General features: G+C 25.6%; 3 protein-coding genes across 5 annotated transcripts; 1 reads left to right on the top strand and 2 right to left on the bottom strand.

Moving 5' to 3' along the window:
* Nucleotides 1-1,277: 1,277 nt before the first annotated feature.
* LOC127280574 (cytochrome b5-like) lies at nt 1,278-2,093 on the top strand. The gene is made up of 4 exons (XM_051303640.1): nt 1,278-1,448; nt 1,545-1,673; nt 1,783-1,856; nt 1,946-2,093. The coding sequence occupies exons 1-4, from the start codon at nt 1,338-1,340 to the stop codon at nt 1,977-1,979; spliced, it is 348 nt and encodes a 115-aa protein (XP_051159597.1). The 5' UTR covers nt 1,278-1,337; the 3' UTR covers nt 1,980-2,093.
* A 139-nt stretch (nt 2,094-2,232) lies between these two features.
* Nucleotides 2,233-13,989, bottom strand: LOC127280567 (transient receptor potential protein). Of its 3 annotated transcripts, none has more exons than XM_051303630.1 (18): nt 13,907-13,989; nt 11,770-11,982; nt 11,469-11,613; nt 11,117-11,212; nt 10,766-10,908; nt 9,338-9,539; nt 8,911-9,081; nt 8,436-8,670; nt 8,150-8,302; nt 7,526-7,671; nt 7,176-7,282; nt 5,234-5,367; nt 4,571-4,694; nt 3,996-4,191; nt 3,743-3,907; nt 3,372-3,588; nt 2,864-3,304; nt 2,233-2,804 (listed from the first exon to the last, which is right to left on the bottom strand). In XM_051303630.1, the coding sequence occupies exons 2-18, from the start codon at nt 11,931-11,933 to the stop codon at nt 2,233-2,235; spliced, it is 3,411 nt and encodes a 1,136-aa protein (XP_051159587.1). In that variant the 5' UTR covers nt 11,934-11,982; nt 13,907-13,989. The 3 variants fall into 3 exon arrangements, with proteins under 3 accessions (XP_051159587.1, XP_051159588.1, XP_051159589.1); XM_051303631.1 differs by having other exon boundaries at nt 11,770-11,979; nt 13,907-13,982; XM_051303632.1 differs by lacking the exons at nt 2,233-2,804; nt 2,864-3,304; nt 3,372-3,588; ... (7 more) ...; nt 8,436-8,670; nt 8,911-9,081 and having other exon boundaries at nt 9,329-9,539.
* A 1,389-nt stretch (nt 13,990-15,378) lies between these two features.
* Nucleotides 15,379-20,541, bottom strand: LOC127280565 (FMRFamide-related peptides-like). The gene is made up of 3 exons (XM_051303625.1): nt 20,433-20,541; nt 17,135-17,511; nt 15,379-16,501 (listed from the first exon to the last, which is right to left on the bottom strand). The coding sequence occupies exons 1-3, from the start codon at nt 20,433-20,435 to the stop codon at nt 16,306-16,308; spliced, it is 576 nt and encodes a 191-aa protein (XP_051159582.1). The 5' UTR covers nt 20,436-20,541; the 3' UTR covers nt 15,379-16,305.
* Nucleotides 20,542-23,034: the final 2,493 nt, after the last annotated feature.

Below are 23,034 nucleotides of genomic sequence, written 5' to 3'. Positions count from 1 at the left end.
CATTTGAGAATTATGTCTGACACGATTTTTCTACTGTAATATAATATTTACCAAATAGTAATAATCTAACAATAAAATTTAATTTAATTTTGATTTTGTTAATTATCAAATAAATAAATAATAACAGGGTTGACCTTTTCTGGGAATCGAGGCAAAAACAAATCTCCCTCACACTTCGATTTATTGCACCCTTAGCGGTTTATTTACATGCAGGTAGAAACTATAAGGCAATTACTTATTCACAGAAAATAAGTGGTGGCATTATATAATAGATTTGAAGAAAATTTAAAATTCTTAACTCTCAGTTATGTGGATAATAAAAAAAAAGTTATTTTATTTTATTGTAATGTTCACGTTGTTCGGGAGTGTTCGAAAAATTTTTAATTCGCGTGTGAGTGTTTTTTTGTCTCAAATTTGAAAAACATGGAGATCAGACATAGACGAATGGAATCATCAGTGAAAATCAAAGATGACATTGAATCGACGAGAAGAAATCTGCGATTGGTAAGTCATATTTTTTTAAAAACATAATAATTTTTTTTTTGAAAATTTTGAATTCCGAAATTTTTTGTCCATTGATCGATCGTTGATCGAAGACTGTTGCTCCCATTAAAAAGCCCCCCATATTTTTTTGTAGAGAAATCTCAAAGAATATGTTTTTTTTTTTTTTTAATAATTGTGAAACAAAAAAACAACAGGTCAACATAACGTCAACCACAATTTGTATGTATAAAAAAAAGAAATCAGTTTATTTGGAAAAATTAATAACTCGCTTATCGCGCAATTTCCAAGAAACTTGGGAATTTCGAATTTCATTAGAAAATATTTCTCAGCAAAAATAATGTTTAAAAATATCCTCATGCTTTTCCGTTTAATCAGGAAGGAAAAGATTAACAATAATAATCATCATCATCACACTATAATCAATTCATATCAAAAGACGTGACTTCTTTCTCGTGTCCCTTATCAAACTTGACATTCATCGATTTTGGAAAAAGATTAACGCTTCACTTTTGTGTCAATATTTTGATTAATATTATAGTTTATAATATTTATAATATTTATAATAGTCAATAATATTTCAATTACAATAATTTTTTTCTACAATTGGCATATATATGGCAAGCAAAATGAGGGGAAAAAATACGCACAATACAAAAAATTAATTTGTATATATATATATGTTAATTTTGTTTAGACTTTTTATCTTATCAAGTCAAAAGTTTTTATCACATTGATGACTTTCTTGGACGCTTTATATAAACATAGAGGGGAATTTTCAGTTTTATAGTGAAACAGTTTAGCAGTCGGGTAATCGAAATCGAATTGAGGAAAAAATGAATCTCATATCTTTTGAGGAAGTTGCACGAAATAATGGAGAAAATGGTTCAAAAGTTTATGTTGTTCTTCATAAAAATGTCTACGATTTGACTGATTATATTAGAGAAGTGTGTGGAAAATTCGTTTTTCTTTTTATTTCTTTTTTGAAAATTTGAAATTGATAACAATTAGCAAGTTTTCATTTTCCTAATTCGTGTTTACAGCATCCTGGTGGGGAGGAATTAATTATGGAATTTGCGGGTAAAGACGGAACAAAAGGTTTTAATGATTTTGGTCATTCTTCGGACGCGAGATCTTATATGAAAAAATTTAAAATTGGTGAATTAGCAGAGGTATTGAAAAATTATAGTTTTACTTTCTATATTTTATTTCTTTACAAATTTTAATTACTTTTTTTGGGGGTTTTTTTTTTAAATAAAAATAAATATTTCTATTATTCAGGATTATTGTAAAAAGAGCAAGAAATCAAGTAAAACGGGAGAAATGTTAGGAAATTCGGCAGACAAAAATCGAAGGTAAATATTGGAAATTATTTTATTACACCAAATTTTCCACATCGAAACTAAAATTCTTTTTCAATTAATTCCATATATTAAATTTTCAGATCAATTTTGACGAAATTTTGGCTCTGCTCATAGTAAGATACACACATTATCAGTATTGTTAATTTATTTTAGTTGCATAAAGACAAAGGTGCGGTGAAATTTTTTTTTTTTTGTAAATATAGTTGAAATGATGTATATAAATAAAATAATTGAAAATCGAAAAATATCAAAGAAAATATTGAAAAAGTCATTAAAACCTTACATTAAATTTTTTATTTTTGTATTCATAAATATAGTAATGAATTTAATTTTTATGTGAACATGATTTTAAAATAAAAATGAAATATTAAATCCATCCGCCCATAATTTGTCCCGTGGCTTTGGATTTTCCGCGTAGTTTCGTTGTATTCATATCGTCTGCTCTTGGTCTATTTACTTCTTGTTTTGGTGTTTCTTTCTTCTTTTCTGTATCATCCTTCTTTTTAGATTCATCTTCTTTCTTTTTTTCTCCATCATCTTTCTTCTTTGAATCGTCTTCGTTTTTGCCTTCTTCTTTCTTTTTGTCTTCATTCTTCTCGTCTCCCGTTTTTTCGTCTTTCTTCATTTTTTCCTCTTCGCGTTTCTTCTTTTCTTCTTCGGTGCTTGCCTCCTTTTTGGTGGACATTTGCTTTGACGTAGAGGGTTTATCATATTCTCGTGGATCCTCTGGTATTGGCGATGGTGTACGTGGTTCACCGTCAACAACTTCCAAAGATGCTTTTGACGCTGATTTCATTATTCCCGCCATACTGGGTGTTTTAGCGATAGGGGGACCTTTCTTCACTGAACCAGTTGGCGTCGTTTGCCTCATTGCGTCCACTATTGACACTTTACTTCTTTGCGAAACTAATTTTCTCTTTCCACCTTCTCCTCCTTCTCCTGTGAACATTTGGATTTTAGTTTTTTATTTACAAAATTTACAAAAAAAATTAACAAACCTTCGTCGCCAGCATCGAAACTTCCGCCCTCCTTTTTAGGTATTCGACTGAGAATAAATTTGGCGTATGCAACACGAGTTGCAGGCGAAACTTCGGATAAATTCGGATTATATTCTAAAAGTCGATCGGGATCAAGTGAAGCCAAATCAGAATTAGGATGATTAGCAAGATGTCGTCTTAAACTTCGTCTAGTTTGTTTAACCATTGCTTCCGATCTACTACCAATTGGATCGCGAATAATTACACTTTGTCTAACGGCAGCGTTCCAATCCTTCTTACTGCCACCACTACTTCTTCGACCAATTGCTTTGGCAATTTGACTAAATACATCTTTCGGTTGACTTTGACTTTGAATCACTTGATTCACTAATCCCTCGACAAATCCAATCTGGAAGTCCTTTTGTAATCTTCGTTCCATTATTCTACCTTTCTTTCCGGAAACTATTTACAAAAATTGTTTTAGATAATTTATTTTGAAATTAAGTAATTTTCATTTAATTTAAATTACCTTCTTGCTTATCAGCTTTTGGAGTCTGCATTCCATTGAGTCGAAGAATATCAATCAATTCATAGCGTAGAGTTGAGATATCTTGACGAATTTCAATTACATCGTCTTCTGTAATTCCAAAATCATCACGTTTTGTCTGCTCAGAAGTAACGTAACGGCGAATTAATAATCTCATTACAATGTCGTGTCTCTCTTTTGCTTTTTCTCGTGATTTTTTCTAAAAACAATATTTATTATTCAAAAATGACAAGCAAAATTAATTTTTCAATATCTTATTATACAATAATTAAAAACCAATTTCGCAGAGAAAACGAGTCCATCGCGATGAAGATAAAAAAATCTGTTTTTTCTTCAAAAATAAATCCACTTACGATTAAAGATTTCGTTGGTCGTCCAGTGTTACCGCATTTTATAATCTTATTAAATGTCTTTGATGTCGGTACCATATTAAATGGAGGTGGAACCGTATCTCCATCTTCAAAATAACTCATCCACAAATGACTTCTTGCAAATTTCCATTCTGTATCCGCTCTTTCCTGTAAATTATTAGGAGAAATTAAATTTTTTATTGAATATTAATATAAAAGTAGAATATAAACATTTATTTTATTTATTAATATTTACTGAAATTATTTGATATGAATTTGACATCATGGCAATAAGCATGTTGAGGAGTACGATGATATTAATCACAGAATATGAGCCAAACATTAAAAGAGCCCAAAAGCGAGTGAAACTTTTGATTCCGGTGAGATCGAAGGACATTAGGTCAACCATGCCAAAACTTGCCCAAAATAGTGATTGGGAGGTCTCGAAAAGACTAGAAAAAGTTTTGGAAAAATTAATTATTCTATTTAACGTTAAAAAATTAGTGTTTCATTATTTTTAATTTGGAAATTAATTTAATTGAGCTTATATTTTAAATTCTATAATTTAACTTTTTTAACTAACGGAATTTTAATAATTTCCAAATATTTTAATTAATTTGAGTGGCATTTTAATTAAATAAAATAAAATTTAATTTAATAAAATGAAATTGAATTTTGAATAAATTAAATTGAATTCAATTATAAATTAATTAAATTGAGTTCAATTTTGAATTTTTTTAAAAATTAATTTAAAGTTGAAATTAATTTTATTGCTTTGAAATTTCGTAAATTTCTTTTTTAAATTCCATTATAATTGGATTGTTTACATACTTGGCAAATCTCCTCCAAGTTGCACAAGCTTTTTCCTGATTATCGAAATCCGGTATATCGTGATGTGCATGATAACATTTCATTTTCTCCAAGTCCGCATAGTACCACATTAGCTGATTCATTCCTATAAAAAAAATTTCCTTATTTTCCATTTTTTACTATAAAAATTTGAAATTAAACTTTTTTTTATTAACTTTATATAATTTCAGTAAATTTTTTATTCAAAACTTAATTTTTCTGAATTAGATTTATTCCAATTAATTATATTAATATTTAATTACAATCAACGAGAAAGAAGAAACAATATTATTCATATTAATTTTAGAAAAGTTAATTATTAAATAAGATTGAAGACTATAAATTATTATTTAAATGAATTTTTTTTTTTAATTTCATGAACATTTAATTGGATAAACGAATTTTCTGTATAGAAATAATAAATTAATTTGTTATACACATTGGCAAAATGATCCACATTATAGTGAGATAAATTAACGCTTCATGGGACAAATTAATTTATTATCCTTCCCTGATTTTATCGCCTCGTTTCTTTCCCCTAAAAATACTGCAATATAAATTGAATTCGGTTATGTATAATATACAGTTTTGTTTTTTTTTATATGCGAGCAGATTTAAATTTTTTGTAAAAATAATAATACTGACCGCAACCAAAGGCGAAGAGAACGAGTGTATAGATGAAGAAGAATTTGATAATGTCTATTATCATTCTCCCGAGGGAAATTTGCAAGGGTCCAAGATGTGGGTTGACGCTGAATATGTGCACGAGTTTTAAAAAGCTGAAAACATATTACTCGTAGATTTTTATATCCCTTCTCTCGAGGTTTTTTTCTTCTATGATACAGTGTATATGGGACACAGAGACTAAATTATTGATATCGCTATAAACTAGGAACTTTATAAGAAGGTCTCGCGCATTTTCCTATATCTTTCGCGCAATGGAGAAATTTGTCAAACGTATTTATTTTTTTTAGAATTTCTAATAGAAAATTATAACTCGAGGTTACTCGATTTATTTCATTTGACGAGTAATTTTGCCCTTTTCTATATACATATATAACATTCAAGTAGAAAATGTTTAATATTCGTTTTGCTCCTTTTCCTAATCTCTTCTTTTCCAAGGATTTAAAAATGTTAAGCTTCTTTTTAATATGATCGATTAAGTTTTCTTTTTTTTATTTCTTGGAAATATTTTAAATTCTGCTTATTTAATATCAAATTTTTTATGTGTTAAGTTTACAAGATTTTTAATTTACAATATTTTAGATTTACAGTATTTTTTAATTTAAAACATTTTTAATCTGTTATCTTTTTTTTTAAATTTATAACATTTTTAATTTCCAACTTTTTTTAATTTGTAATATTTTTAATTTAAAAATTTCTAATTTACAACGTTTTTAATTTACAGTATTTGTCATTAACATGTTTAATTGCTAACTATTTTTGATTGACAAAATGATAAATCTTTCTTTTAACATTTAGAACACGTTTTAATTTTTTAAAACCTTGGAAAAAACATATTTAGAGAATTAGATATTTTTATTTGAAATAATATTCTTTAATTTTTCCTCAAAAAAGAGATTACGCGGTTATTCCCCGAAACAAATTAGATACGCAATCATTCGATTATTGATATCGAACGTTCGATAATTGCGATCAGGGTTGAGAACGTATAATACTTTGAAATATACAAGATTGTTTATAAGGTTTATTTTGTTAGAAAATAAATAGAAAGAGAAATCGAAAATAAATCATCAAAAAAGAATAATACGATAATTTAACTGTAATATTTATTTTGAAAGTAATTTAAAATAGTAAACTTCAAAATTACGCGTTACAACCCAATCTTGCTTGTGAGAAAATTTTTGTGTTTTTTAGAACGCTTGGAAATAATTTTGATGTATTTCAGTATTTTGTAAAACTGATGCCATTTTCCCTCGGTATTTGTCAGATCTGGTCACGTCATTTTTAATGTTTAATAAAAGCAACGTTTTTTATTTTAATATTGTTAAAGTTTTTGTAAAATATATAAATGTAGCAAAAGAGAGAAATTAATTCTTTAAAAGGAGCAGAATTATGTTTCGGTAAGATATCATTTTTTTCCTTCTTATTTAAGTACAGAAAAAGAGAAAGGATAATTGTCACATTTTCATTTAATGGACTTTCTTTTTAATAATTCTTGTGATTTATAAATTTCATGAAAAATAATTATTAGGAGTAAAAGGCAAAAAATGTAGATACTATTTGTTATGTAACCTCAAATTAACGAATTTCTCAATTTATCACAAAATGAAAAATTTGCCTTCGAAAATATTTTGCAAATTTGAGGTTAGTCTAAAAAAATTCCAATTCTTTTCCACGTTATAAAAAATAAATTTTCTTTGATTATTTTTTAAAAATGTAAATTTTTTGACTTTTTTATGACAGAAAATTTGAACTAGAAAAATTAATAATTATTTAGATATTATATGTTTAAATAATGTATAAATTAAATTAAATATTAAAAAATTCGAAAGAATTTTTTTGCATTTTTTTTCGAAGAATGCGTAATTAAAAAACATTGAATTTTTCAAATCTCCTTTTTTACCTGAATATCATTCCTGCTGCGAATGCACCTTCAGATAAAAGCATCGGGTCAAAAGCATCCCACTGATCTCTTGGATACCAAGGATCCTCGCCACTCCAGTATTCTCTCTGTTGAGATAAATATTAATCCCTTGAGCATCTTATAAACCTCTCTTGAAGAAATCGCAAAACATAGAGAGGACAAAAGTCAAAAATAAATTGAAACCTTGCAATTTTTTTTCAATCTTAAAAATGCCCATTTTTGTTAAATAAAATAAAAAAGTTTTTTGAATTTCAAAAAAAAGAATGATTTTTTAAATTAATAAATTTACAAAAGAAAATAGAAAAAAAAATATATAAAATTTTGCATACCATTACGACAAACCAGGCAGTTGCTCTTAAAAACATCCATAGAACGTAGAAAGTATTTTGAATGAAGTCAACAATGTTCCATAGATCTGATATGTATTCCATTAATCCGCCGGACCATAATGCTCTGATCTCCCCTATCACTATACCTATAAAATGCCATATTAATTCCCAATAAGTAGTTATAATGTCCAGTCTATAACGAGAAAATTGCCGTGACTTTTTTTTTAATAAAAAATGCGTTACAATTTATTACAATAGACCAAAAATTACAAAACAATTTTATTTTTTATCCTCATAAATAATTTAATTTTTAATGAAAAATTAGTAGTGTCTAGTAAAATATAAATTTTTAATTTTATGTTTATAATATTTTGTTTTTTTATATACTTTTATTATTATAAAAAATAAATTTTTTTATGAAAACTGTAAAAAAAAAGAAAAATTACTATCATTTCAATTTTCTGAGAACTTGAAAAAAAAGAATAATGTCCATAATAAAATTGTAGGGCTTTGTTAATACTCTAGAAACACGGATAAGTGGATTTACGGAATCGTTGTACTCTTAGGGTTCACTATATAATACTATAGAGACGCTGTCAATTAGGAACAGTGGCAATGACTTACTTATTATATACAGAATGACCCCAGACTCAACGAAACCAGGCAAACAACCTCGTTCTTTTCGTTTCCATCCCGCTAAAATTTCCCTTAACCACGCATTGCCAAAAAGTTCAATCACCAAATATTCTATTCGTTGCGAAGCCATTCCAAGTAACACTAAACAAAAAATCATTCTTTTAAATTTTGATTCATTAAATTTTTGAATATTTCCAATTAATCAATTCAAAAGGAACCAAATTTTGTAGTACAATTTTTTTTATTTTTATTTGAAAAAAACGAGAATTCTTACTTAGAAAAACAGCGTAGGATGCGGAGTGACAAATAAATTTAACAAAAGGTTTTTTCATAAAAAGTCCCATTTTCGACGTGGGCTGAAGCATGTAAATTGTACTATAAACGGGAAACATTGCTCCCAATTTTCCCACTTCCATCAATTGATTAATCATACTCAATCGTCGAAATCCAGGCAAACCGTCATACCAAATGGCAGCCAACAGCTGCTGTACGTTTGGATGAGCAACAAACTAAAAAAAAATTTTTTTTTTGCTAAACCTCAATTTTATTTAGATAAAAAAAATACATTTTTAAAAAATAATTTTTTAACGTCAATATTGTTTGATTCATAAAAAGTGTTATTTAAAGAAATACTTTCGTAAAATTCCTGTTAAAGTGACAATTGATTCTGTTTTTTTTTCTTCTAGCAAATGTTATTTTAAACTTCTTTTCACGGATAGAGAAAATTGTAATTTACGAAAATAACCTACTTGCTTCTGTTTATATTTAATTCCAAGTTTAAGTCTTTCTAATGTCTGCCTCTCTCCAGGTTCCCAGTTGTCTCCCGTGGGATTGTAGTTGAGCATGACTTCCAATTCATAGGAAGTGCGAGCGTGATCCAACAGAGAAGTTGCAAAAGTCTGTACCTGTTCTCTCATTTCCTACAATTATCGAGGGTATTTTATTATTGATTGATTCAATAAACTTACTAAAAGTTGTATTAATTTACGAATTTTTTTTCGTACTAATACTTTACAAAGTTTTTTTTTTAATTTTCAAAAATTCTTTCAGAATATATTCTGAATAAATAAATAATAGTAATAAATATATTTAAATTATATTTTATAAAGGAAAAAATTTAACTATTTGATTTGTATTCACTTTAAAAAAACGGATTTTAATAATTTTTCATTTTACATTGTATTCAGCGCGAAATTCCTGCTCCATTCGACTGAGTCTTCGCAGTTCCCAGGACAATTCGAATGCTGTAAGAAGTGGGTCCCTGGAGGAGAGGGCAATGAGGGATGACGCGGAAAGAGCTCGATAGGCATTTATTCTCGACTGGGAATGTCGCAGTGAGTCTTGATCACTTGATAAAACACATTCGTCACAACCGCATCTAAAAAAAAAATAATATTTACTATTTTACTACTATTGTGGCATAATACATTTTCAATGGGCCATTTAGTAATTTGAGACTTAAACTTGATTCTATTATGCGTTAAATCACAATAGAGTCTCAATGAGCCGAATCAAAATTTAAAAATACGTCCCGTTTGCGAAATTACTAAATTTTCTTTTGTTTTTATTATATTGGGGAGTAAATTTAAATTTTTCATCCTTGAATTCTAACAATATCGAAATAGCAAAAAAGAAAAACAGCAATTTTATAAGGTGATTCCAGTTAATTTTTTTTCATTGAACGGGCGTTAATTTAAATTAAATTTTAAGAGTCCCAATCAGTAAATCGACATGACAAAAGAATCATATTTTTCCCACATTATGAATTATTCTAATTATATTGAATTTCAGAGAAAAGGATTTAAGGGGGATTGAGGCCCTATAACATAATCTCAAAACTGAAAAATGGTTTTTTAACACAAACAACTTTTTAATGAAAATTAATTTCAAACAATTTTAGAGGATCTAATTAGACAATTTTCGGAAAAAATTATATTGAGTTCAAATATTCTGTTAATAAAAAAATTATTTAACAAAAGATTTTAACTCAACATAATTTTTTCCGACAAGTGTATAATTAAATCTTCTAAAATTTGTTTGAAATTAATTTTTATTAAATTTTTGTTTGCGTTAAAAACAATTTTTCTGTTTTTGAGGTTCTGTTAGGGCCTCCATCCTCCTTAAATTAAAAGCAATTCGCAAGGTAAGTGCAGTTTAAAATATTTTGATGGGCCACAAATTAAAACCATAAGAGTCCCAGTCTGTGGATCGAGATAAAGAAAAAAAAAATTGAAAATGAAATAAAGAAAATTTTTGTAAGGTGATTCTAATTAAATTTTTTTTTTGTATTTTAATTAGACGGACGTTGAAACTTGAAATATGAATCGAGATAGTACAGGATTTTTTTCGTATGAATTATAATAATGATATTAAAATTTAAAGATTATTTTACTACGTGAGTTTTTTAAAATATTTTTATATTTTAATTGAACGGACAGTAATTTAAATTGAAACTTGAAACCATAAGTGTCGCAATCGACATAAAAAAAATTATATTTTTGTTTCCTAAATTATCCATAATCGATCAAAATTTCCGAGAAATGGAATTAAATTAAAATTATAGACAAATCAAAAATAAGCGATATAATAATTTTTTTCCCCTACCTTACATCGTGAGGAGTAGGAAGAGTAGCACCACGATCCAAAAGGATCTTTATAATTTCATAATTATTTTTATGTGCCGCCAAAATTAGGGGCGTTATGTCAGGAGTAAAATTCGATGATGATCTGTCAACTGCTTCCCAACTCTATTTAAAAAACAAAAAAATTAAATTTTTTTAAACAATAAAATTTTATAAATATTGGTTCTTTTAAAAAGAAAAAGCAAACTAAATGGAATTGAGTGGGAAATAAAAAATGTTTTTTTTTTGTTATTTATTGTTTGCTTGTAAAATGGGGAAAATTGGAAACTTGAGTGAAAATTATTAGAAAAGTTAGAAAGTGAAGAAAACTTACGTATGGTTGTCCGGCAACATGAATCCTTTCCTCCCACTCCAACAGGATCTCGACAGCTTCCACGTACTCTTCTTTAATGGCATGTAAGAGAGCATCCTGTGAAAAGTATATACACAACTTTCAAAACTTCATACTGTTAAAATACATCTTGAGCTTAATGGGTTGTTATACTTTAATGTTAGGTGGATTCATGCACTATTTTGTATTGAAAAAAAACCCTGGAAAATTGATAATTTTTGCCCCTTTTTGGAAAAATGATAATCCTTTTTTATGTTTGTTAACTTTTTTTCACAGCAATTTTTTGCTATTGAATTTCCTATGATGCATAATAGATCAAAATACAATAGTTTACCTTAACTTGAATTCCAAGATCCAGTAAAAGATTAATAAGATCAGCATTTTCATTTTCTATAGCTGCTATGAGAGCCGATCGATTTAATGGATCCACACAATTGATATTTAAAATTTCAGGATGACCTTTGTGTTCTTCAAGTAATCTGTGATTATTGAAAAAAAAATTATTTTCATATCAAAATTCCTTAGAATTTAAAAATTGCAAAATTATACAATGTTGAAGCAATGCGTGGGTTCATGGAATGATTAAAGTCTTATCGTATCCTCAATTCGAAGGATTGTTAGATGGTGAAAATTACCTTTTGACAGTTGCACAATCACCTCGTTCTGCACTGAGCAGGAAGTGCTTTTCAACTGGTCCAAGTGAATATTCAGCAGGTGCTTGCAATGACTGTACAGCCGCTGTTTTTCCAGTTGCACTTTCATTGCTGAGCAAATTTTGCTGTGACTCAGATTGGTTCATGATTTATTTCCCGTTCTTCTCTCATTGAATTTCGATACTTCTATCTCTTCTTTGAATAAATAAATTTTTTATTTATTTAATCTAGTTACTCCAATTAGAGATTTTATCATTTAAATATCTGATAATTTTTTTCTTTAAAACAAAAAAAAAAAATAAAAAAGAATTTGAAATTTCTTTTATTCCTCAACCTGAATCAATAGAAAATACGACAAACTCCTTTTTCTGTTAGTGATTGCGACTGAAATTTCATTTTTAAAAATATGAAATTAAGTAATTTTTAGTTTCATTACAATTATTAGAGATAATTTATAGTTTAATAGCATTACATGTTGCCATGAAGTAAATGCAATTTCATGTTGGTGGGTGAATTATTATACCAAGCATGTGCGTCATTAAGATTCTATATTACCACTTTTAGTACTAAATTTGAATAGATACGGATCGATAATAGTTAATTGATATTATTATATCGAAAACTCATGACAGCAATTAGCAAAATCCTAATAATTGAATCCTTATGTGTAATCAGAATTATTATTATTATTATTACCGTTTAGAATTTATTATGTATTAATCAATAATATTTATTTGATAATAGTCAAGTAACCGATTATTTGAATCAAATAAATTTGTTTTTCAGTTGCATACAATAAAAATGTTTTTAAAAAAATTATTTAAATATAATTTTTTTTTCATTTTAAAAATTGAATTTGAATTCTAAGATGATTTTATTCCATTTTATATATAGGTCAAACTTGTAGCTGATTAGTGCCATTGACACACATTTTTTTATTGATTGTTACAAAGTTTTATTAAAAAAGTTATATAAGAAAAAAATTAATTCTTTCATCTAATTTTACATAAATTGCGGTTTAAATTAAAAGAAAATGAAAAAGAATTTAAATTAAATAATTATAATTTTATTTTTAAATTAAAAAAAAATAATTCTAAATTTGATTGAAATTATATTTATTCGAATGTATAACATACTTTTTATCTACACGCATCTTGCAAATAGTATTTTCCTTATTATTTTATCATGCATAATATTTGGTAAAGAAGAAATTTTTTTCCACAAAAATAAATTTATTTTGTCAGTCGCAGATATAAAATCGTCTCATCTTGACTCGAATTATATCAAAAGTATAATTATTAATTCTTTTTTTTTGTAAGTATTATTAGTCTCCCTGTAATTAGAAAAAAATTTTTTTTCTTCATTTACGATAATTCCTCTGATTCAATAATTTCTTATAATTACAATTTATTCTTTTTTTTTTTTTAGTAAAATGTGGAAAATGTGGAATTTACTATTTATGTTTCTATCAATGTATATTTTAATTATCATTGTTCCATTAAATATTTTGTCCCAATGCCTTCCAAACTGGAGGATATGTGCCTTCAATGAAAGTTGTTGCTCACAATTTTGCGATCCACTACCTGGTTGGCCACCTGGCTATTGCAAAGATCCAAGAACTTAAATTTGCAAAAAAAAACAAATGAATAAAGAATTTTTAATTTCTAAAGTTTTCAATGGAAAAAAATTTCTTCTATTAAAAATTACATTGTAAGCAAATAAAGAATATTGTCAATTTTCTAATGTTTTCATTTTCCCTTAACTATTTTAGTAATTTTTTTTGTAAAGTGAAATTTAAGTTTACTGACAATTATTATAATATAATAATAATAATAATAATAATTCCGTTAAACTAAAATTCGGTCAATTGAATATTCGATTAAATTTGGTTAGGTTAATTAATAATTCGATGAAATGTTTCGGATTTATCGAAATTCGGTCAAATGGAAATTACATTTAATGACAATTTGTTGAAATGAAAATTTGATTAAATTAAAATTCGGTAAAGCCAAGTGGGAATTTGGTTAAATGAAAATTCCTCAAATTTAAAAAATTTTAGAATTGCATGAAAATGTTGATTGCAATTGGTTAAGGGGGGGATCACGTTATATAGACTTACGTGATTTAAGGTTTTCCACCATACTTCAGGGACATTCGTTAGTCGCCATAAAATGTGAAACTCTCGAGTAAAACTGAGATAAAAAAAAAGAAGGAACACCTACATTGTCACCTATAGTCGAATCCTTACAATATACATTGTCTTGTGGTAGGGGTCAAAGAGGGGGGAGGGGTTCCATAGAGGGGCACAACTAGGGTGCTGGGTCTCAACTGGATTAAGTACAAATATATATATTCTATTATCATCATTTGTTCAATTTTTGTATTGATTGTGCCGAAGTATTTTTATAAACATAGCGGAAAAATTTACCAACATAGGAGTTCGTTTTTAATGATTAATTTTCTATTAATAAGAAGTTGACTGATTTTGGCAATTTAAATCGGAAATTTCCGAATGCTCGAGCTTTTTTTGTTAAGTTTAATTATCATGTGTTTGGTATATATAACCTAAGTGTGTGGGTGATAGTTTGTGGCTTTAGGTGTTTTCATGTATAAACATAATTTTCCGGATTTAAGGGATTTACTCATTTACCCCTCCCCTGTCTATATATATATATATATTTGACCGCGAGTAAGCGCACGCGAGTCGAAAGCCGTGAAATGCCGGGTCACTGGGAGCTATTGTTCTTCATTTTCATTCTTCGTGACGACATTCTCGGTTATATAGAGATATCTTTCTTCTTCTTTTTCTCGCTTCTTTTATATATCGTCACTCTTGCCCCCCCCCCTCCCTTCCACGTTTCTCATTTTCCACCTTCGCGCGAAAATTTAACACACGAACCACGTGTGTCACTACTGTGTGATAAATTCATCCAATGGGATCAAGCTCCTTACCGGAAGGAACGTTTCGAGAAATTATGCTTTTTAGCTTCATCTTATACACAAGGGGAATTTCATCAACATCATATATATATATATATTTTTTTTTCTACGTGGATCTTAATTTTTATTGAATTTTTTTTTCCACTCTTCTCGACAAAATTTATTGTTCCTTAAACGGAATTAGATTTTCATAAAAATTATTGGAATTTAATTCCTGGCATTATACTGATTTTTTTTATATACTATTTTTAACATATTTAGGCGTACGATTAATTACTATTTATTTCCACTTTTCAATATCCCAAACGTTAAAATCAAATATATAAATTAAATGAATAGAAATCTGTTAGGGGATAAAAATTGATTTTTATAGCCACTGGTTTTTTTTTCCAATTAAATGGAAAATGTTGACAAATTTATGATGATAATGTAATTAAAACTGATTTATAGAAGTAAATATCAATTTTCAAAATAATTTTCTTTGGTATATTAAATTTTTATATAAAATAACAATACTGAAGTAAAAGAAGTGTTCTTTATTCAAACTCAATATATTACAATATTTCAATGAGGTAAAGCAAAGAAAAATAAAATTTCATTCCATTTTGTAAAAAAAAAATAATTTATAATTTTTTTTCCATGATAAATTGAGAATAATAATTTTTCATCAACTTCTTTTTCTGTTTATTGTATTAAATTTACATATAATCTCTCTTATGAACGATAATAATGTACAATGCCATAAAATATCTTAATCTTACATATAATATGTATATATGTATTTATGTATGTATAGAGAATATTTTTTGTGTGTGTACAGATTGACGAATATTGAGTTCAGGGCGATCAATTATTCGCTAAAATTCATTTCCAATGCATTTTATTTCTACAATAATTATTATAATAATAATAATTCAATATACATACAGCTAAGGGGAAAATTTATTTCTTTAAAAATAACCACTTTTTTTTCTTTATTTAAACTATATAATTTTTTTTTCATTTTCTAATTTTTTTCTTCTTTTTTTTGATAAACAGTGAGATTTTTATTTTATTTTCGGAATGCACTGAAAACGAATTCTTTTTAACATTTCATTTTCAAGCACTCTTGATACAGAGATAACGATTTGTTTGATTTTAGAAAAAAGTAAAAATTTAATTTTACTTAATTTTTTTTCAAATTAAGAAAATATTTTTCTTTTAATGGATTTCAAAAAAATTAGGTTTGTTATTTTGATAAACAATTTGTTGAAAATTAGCAAATTCTGTAAATGTATTAAAAAGAAAAAAAGAAAATTTTTAAGAATTTTTATTTATATCAAACAAATCAGTTTTTTCTAAGAGCGGCATTCAATATTATTTATTTATATATGCAATCTCACTTTTTTGGCAAATTTTCGAGTCGCATTTTCCTTGGATCATAAATCACTTTGTTGGACAATTGTTAAGCAGCCGGGATTTTAGGTGGGGGGTGGGCTATGGGAGGGGGGAAGGGAGGAGAAGTGTATTGACATTGTGAAACAAAGCGATTAACGATGTAACTTGTATACGAACTCGGTCTAGACCGCAAATCCGAGATTATTCCTGCTTAAATTCAGCTTGTTCGTCACTAATGAACTCATATCGATCATTGCTAAGGCCCAACTCATTACAAAGTCGGGCAAGTCTCGTTGGAAAAAATCGAAGGCCTTTTTCATAGGTTTCACTATCCACTGGCACGTCCGAACAAATTAAGGACAAGTCCAGATTCGTCGGTATATAATTACGTCCAAATCTGCAAAATAAATGGAATTTTTTTTTTGTTTGAAAATAAATAAAAATTTGACAAAAAATTATATTAGTAAAAGAAGAATTTATTATTTCAATTTAAAAAAAAAAAAAATAGATAAATAAAATGTAAATAACGAAAAGTGGGAATAATTTTATAAATCTAGAGTAAAGTTTAATACTTTCGAATTTGCAAAAATGCAAGAGACTACAATAATTTTCCATCAACAAATGTAAATCTATAAATGCTGAATTGAATCACGAATGTTATATCGAGGGTTTGATTTCTTTTTTCAATACTCTACTCTGAACTTTAATTAAAATTTTAATCTCCATTGCACATGTTTTAACAATATACGAATACAAAAATATTCTTAATAATATCTTAAAAAAATTTAAATTAATTAATAGGAAACAAAAAAGTATTGAATTTAATATATTACATATTTTCAAAATTATCAACATAAAAAACTGATTTTAATTTTTGGAATGTTTTTTAATTTTGAATTTTTTTTTTTATTTTAATTTTGCTGTTCCAAAAATTTTAACTATTTTAAAAATTTTTAACTTTTGTAAAAATTAAAATCTCTTCTTTTTCGAAATATTTTAATTTTTTGTTAATTTTAATTTTAATTCTCACCTAATAAATTTTAGATCACCCCTTGAATGTCGATCATAAGTTTGCCCCTGTTTTTGTCCAGATCTGCCAAATCTGATAATAACATCGGGCCTTGTTCGTGTTTGTCTTTCAGTTTTTGAATCCTCATTTTGCTCGAAGCTATTGTATTTTTCCATTGGATTACTACGACCAAATCTTATAAATGACGAACCCATATTGCTGCGCCTCTCTTTTGAATCGGCATCCTCAAAATTGTCATCCAAATTTCTTTTCAACAAATATCCATAATCATTTCTTGATGCTTTCAAAACTTTTAAATCACTACTGGGTGGCAATAGGTGTCCCGATGTTAAAATGCAGTTACAGCTCAGCCCAATTACGTAAAACAATGCGCGAATCTAAAATTAAAAAAAAAATTCCATTTATTTTTTGGGATAGAAAAATGTAAAAGGGAATTTAAAAAAATAATAATTAAATTCAGAAATTAAATATTAAAGAATATTTTTAAAAAATCTAAAACTACATTTTTAAATTATCGCTTCCTCATAGAGAAAGTATTTTTCATTTACATACTAAACTCAAAGAATATCGCTATTTTTTGAGTTCAAATTCTCCGACTCTTTGGCTATTAAAATTCATATTTTTAATATCAATATAAAAATTTCATTAAAAATTTATTATAAATTTATTTTAAAATTATTTTAAAAAATAAAAAAAAATAAGCCCCATATAACTTTTGGAGTCTTTAAAAAAAGGCAAATTCCCCAAAGTGCATTATCAACCCTCCATCCTGTATGAATTTTTAAAATCTTTTTTATGTTATTTTAAGATGTGTGAAACCTTTTTTTTATACCCTTTATGGACTTGAGGTAAATTATTATTTTACATACACGACGTTACCTATACATGTGACATAGAGTTTATAATTGAAGCGTCAAAACATATTGAAATAACATTTCCATATTCAAAGTAGAAATTCATTTTAATATTCAAAAGTGAGAAATTTTCAAATGTAAAGAATGTCAATAAGAACTTTTTTTTTTTATAAATATTAATTTAAATAAATTTTAATATTTGAAAATGTTTCAATTTTGAAAAATTATTTTTCGATTTTAGAATTTGTTTTCATTAATTTTTGTTATTATTACCTAATCGAGTTTTTTTTAAAATTTATTTGGTGTTTTTTATGGCAAAATGATAAACGTCAATTAATTTTAAGAAAACTTGTATTACACACTTGACAATAAGTAATATTAGATCGTTATCAGAGCAGCGTGTTTGATAATATTATGGTCCTATGAGAAAGATTAATATGCGAGTAACGTTACTTAATTAACCTTGCGCTACCGACCCTTATAACGATCTGACGCAGCTCCTCCTCCGCATATATCCGCGAAATCAGAAAAGCGATCCAATAATTGGTTTACAAATCACAAAAGAGGCTATAGAAATAAATCACAATTATTTACATATACATGAAATTTTTTTTTCCTTATTTTATTGTGGAAGAAAAATTTCTATTCTAATTTTTTCTTTTTAACAAATATCAAAGACGATTTAATTTGTAAAAAATTCAATTTTTCTCAAATTAAAAATAGTTGTTTAAAAAATTGAAATATTTATTTTATTTTTTAAATTGTAAAATTCCACTTCTCAAAAAAAGTAATTTCAAAAAATTAATGTTTATCTCAACTATTTTTTCTAATATTTAATTAAAAATTCTTTTATTGGAAAACTTTTTTAATTTCCGAAACTTGTGTTAAAATCTTTAAAAAAAAAAATTATATTTTCATTCAATTTTTATTAATTGCTCATTACCTCATTTTCTTTCAATTTCTTTGTCATTATTTTCTATAATAAATAATAATTTTTTTTAATTAAAAAAAAGAATACAAATTTTTTAGTTAACTATTTTTTCATTAATAAAAAAAAATTATTAATAAAATAATTGCATAACAAAAGTAATAAAAAATTTTTTTTAAAAATTAGAGGGAAAATAAAAATTATAAAATAAGACAATATTGTCCATGAATTAATGAGTTTTCTTTTGAAAGATAAGCGAAAAATCCTGTGGAAGCGTAAAATAATTACATTTCTTAAACGACTCACGTAATAGTCACAAAATCTCATCACTTCTCTCACTCACACTTGACACAAAAGAATCGCGATAAATTTTTTTTTCCTTTCTTTAACACTTTTTAGCACTTGAACATAAAATAGAGAGAAAAAAAAACAAGAAAACTTTTTACGACGTCCTCACACTAATCTGCGCGCGGCCTCTTATCAAAATCCATCTCTCTACTTGTTGCGCCTCTCTTCCTTGTTAAAAATTTTTTCTTGAATAATATATTTTTTTCTTATACCTTTTCTTCCTTTTAACACACGATTTTTTTTTAATTTAATTTTATTTAAATTTCTTTTAAATTAAAAAAAAAAATAAAAAATTTTTAAATATAAACTTTTTTTAAAATTAAAAAAAAAAGATTTAAATAGATTTAATCAAGATTAAGATCTTTTCTACTAAAATGGAAAATTTTATTTTGTTAATTAAAGAATTCTTTCTCGTAAAAGTAATATTAAATAATTTTTTCCATAGACGATTGATTTCACTAATTAAATTTAATTCAAATGATTATATATTTTATAAATTAAATTAATGTTAAAAAATTTGTTTCTTCGAAATCTTTTTTATATTTAAAAGAAATTAATTTTAATTTTAAAAGGAACTTGTAAATTTTATAAATTAAAAAAATGTTTATAATTTTTATTAAATAAGAAAATAAATTCTTATAAATTGAAAATAATTCATTCACGTTTAGATAAATGTAAATGTTAAAATATTAATTTTTTTATTTAATTAAAAATAATTTTTAAAAGAAAAATTTCAGTAAATGTTTATTTTTTAAAAATATAAAAAAATTTCTTTCATTTATTTATTAATTATGTTTTTTTTTTTGAAATATAAATTTTTAAAAATTTCTACTTTTTTTTGAATACAAATTTTAATTTTTTTAATAAAATAGAACAGAAATTTAATTTAAATATAAATGATAATAAATTATAAATAAATGTAAAAAAATTATTATTAATAAAAATTAAATTTAAAAATTTTAATTAAATTAAATTAAAAAAAAAATAAACTTAAAAAAGTTTTAAAAAATATTGTTTTAAATGAAGTGAGGGTGAAAAAAAATGTTTTGGTCCCTTAGAAAAAATGTAAATAAAAATTTTTTTTTGCTAAATTGCGCATAATTTTTTTTGAATTTTTTTTTTTGAACTTTTTTTTTGAATAGGATGACACTTTATGGTCACAGCTTACCATATCGTATAGACTAACTTGTCACTGGTTGTTGAAGGTAGTTCTTAATGTTATAGTAGCTTGGTGGTGAAATGAGTGTCGGGGTTAGAGATTACACCCTTATATAGAGCCTTGCGCAGCATCCATGTCTGTATCTTTTACGCTCTCACCAACGCATAGAATGCTCTTACCTGAGTTATGATTGGCCAAGCGCAAAACATGATACCTCAACATTATTTTGATTCAATTACACCTCTGCATGCCGTCAACTTAATCTTTATTATTAACAACACTAAACAAAAATTAATTGTTTATTAAATATTTCAAAAAAAAAAAAAAATTATTTCTATCGTGATTGTAAAAAATAAAATCCTGGAAAATTTCCACTGAAAATTTGAGGAAAATATTTGCAGAATGTTTATGTGTTTTAACCCTTGAAATATTGAAAAAAAAATTAAAAATATATCGGGGGAATATTCCATTCAAATATTGCAGGAATATTTCTTTGGAATATCACATTTTTTTATATTTTAAAAATTTCTTTGGAATATCGAAAAAAAAAATTTTAATTTCAATATTTCATTGGAATATTAATTATTAATTAATTAATGGAATATTTTGGAAATATTTCACGAGGATTTAATTAAGAGTTCGTTTCATCAAATCAATAAAAAAAAATCGATTTTTTTTATTACATTTTAAAAATTAAATTTTTTTTGAAAGAAATGTGCGAAAATTTCGTAAAGATTCGAGTATTCTAACTATAATGTATTTTCTAGACTTTAATCTAAAAATTGCTTTTATCTGAGCGAGCTTTCTATATGCAAAAAGCTGTCCATATTGTACATAAAAGCAGTTATATGTGTATTTATTATTATACATGAAGGAAAATGAGTTGATTAATAAAAAAAAAGAATTTCTATATATGATTCTGACGTCATTGACTTGTGAATGTGATTTTTTTTATGATTTTTCAATAAAAACTTTAAACGCACGTGTTTTTCTCAAATCCACTATTTTTATGTTTGCGTTAAATTTTTTCTCCAAAAATTACTGTGAACTAATCTTTACGAAATTTTAACTACGCATTTTTTGTATGAAAACTAATATTCACCAGTCGAAATAAACCTAAATTTTTTTTTTTAGTTTTTTAAAATTATATTCATCTCGAAGAAAACCTCAATTTTTATTTATTTTTTATTATTTTATTATTATTTTTATCTTATTTTTTATTATTTTGCTTCCTCGTGAAGGAAGCTTTGTAGTCCTTTCGTTTATAAAAATTTTCAAAGTGGCGAAAACAAATTTTTCTCTATAGAAACATGTTATATGAGAACCTGATCAATTGTCCGGGTGTATGTATGTGTGTGTGGATCCCTTTTTTGTTTAGAAGATAACTTTAACAGGTTTTAATGGATTTAGATAAAATTTGGTATAGGCTTATTTATCATATTAATATCTCAAAACTGACCAAAGGATTTTAAAAAATACCAAAAAAAAAAATTTTATCGTCTTTTTTCCAAAAAATTTTTTTTAATCTAAAAAATTTTTAAATAGAAAGATTTAAGGTTATATATAATCAAAATCGTAATTCTTACGTCAAGATAAATCGATCAGTATGTATAAAGTATAGTTTTAATTTAAATTTAAAGAATTAATGAAAGTTAAAAAATCAAAAATTCACATTTTAGCTGAAAATTTGTGTATTTATTTAAATTCAAGTTTAAATATAAAATAATTGTGTTTCTTTCATTGAAACGAATCGATATAATTGTAAATAATTATAAATTATATATTATTTTTTATTAATTTTTAGAAATTTCAGCTAAAATGTGAATTTTTGATTTTTTAATTTCCATTAATTCTTTAAATTTAACTCAAATCTATAAGTACTCAAATGTTTATATTATTATATTATTTTTGTATGTTTATTTCAATGTTAATGCTTTCTCCACGAGGAAGCAAATTTTTTTGCTGATCGTAGAGAGGAAGCAAAATGTTCATGTAATGAACATCTGAATTTACAACTTGTTTTATTACCTATATTATTATTTATTTATTTAATATAGACGAGCAAATAATAAAACGTACAATAAAAATAATAAAATATAAAACATGAGGATTAAAAAAATAATTATTTATTACTATAATTTTATTTATAGTCGAATATTAAAATGAACAAAATTATTTTCATTGAGTGGAATTAATCCTTAAATTCTTAAAAAAAAGAAAAAGAAATATGTTAATAAAAATTAATTAACTTTTTTTGTTAAAAAAAATAAGTTGACACACAAAGTTGATGGCATGTAAATAAAAGCACGTATCGAATATATTCAGAATAATTTATAAGTAAACAAACCTCACATCCCATTGTGCCTGTTTCTCCCCTATTATAAAAAAAAATGGTTTCGCGACACAATGAATTCAATTTTTTTAACTCTTTACAAAATTTCACTGTTGCTGTAAATTTTGATTTAAAAAAATATTTTAATAATATAATTTTTAATTAACTGTTGTTTTCAATATTTAAACGAATAATAATAACAAAATTGATAAATATTATTTTACTGTTATACATATAATTTAAAATTCATTAATAATTATGGCCATTTTTATTAATTGT

This window comes from Leptopilina boulardi, unplaced genomic scaffold (genome assembly GCF_019393585.1).
Source record: "Leptopilina boulardi isolate dan_hultmark-lab unplaced genomic scaffold, ZJU_Lbou_2.1 LbouV2_248, whole genome shotgun sequence".
Lineage (NCBI taxonomy): Eukaryota > Metazoa > Arthropoda > Insecta > Hymenoptera > Figitidae > Leptopilina > Leptopilina boulardi.
This window is presented reverse-complemented; position numbering and strand designations above follow the sequence as displayed.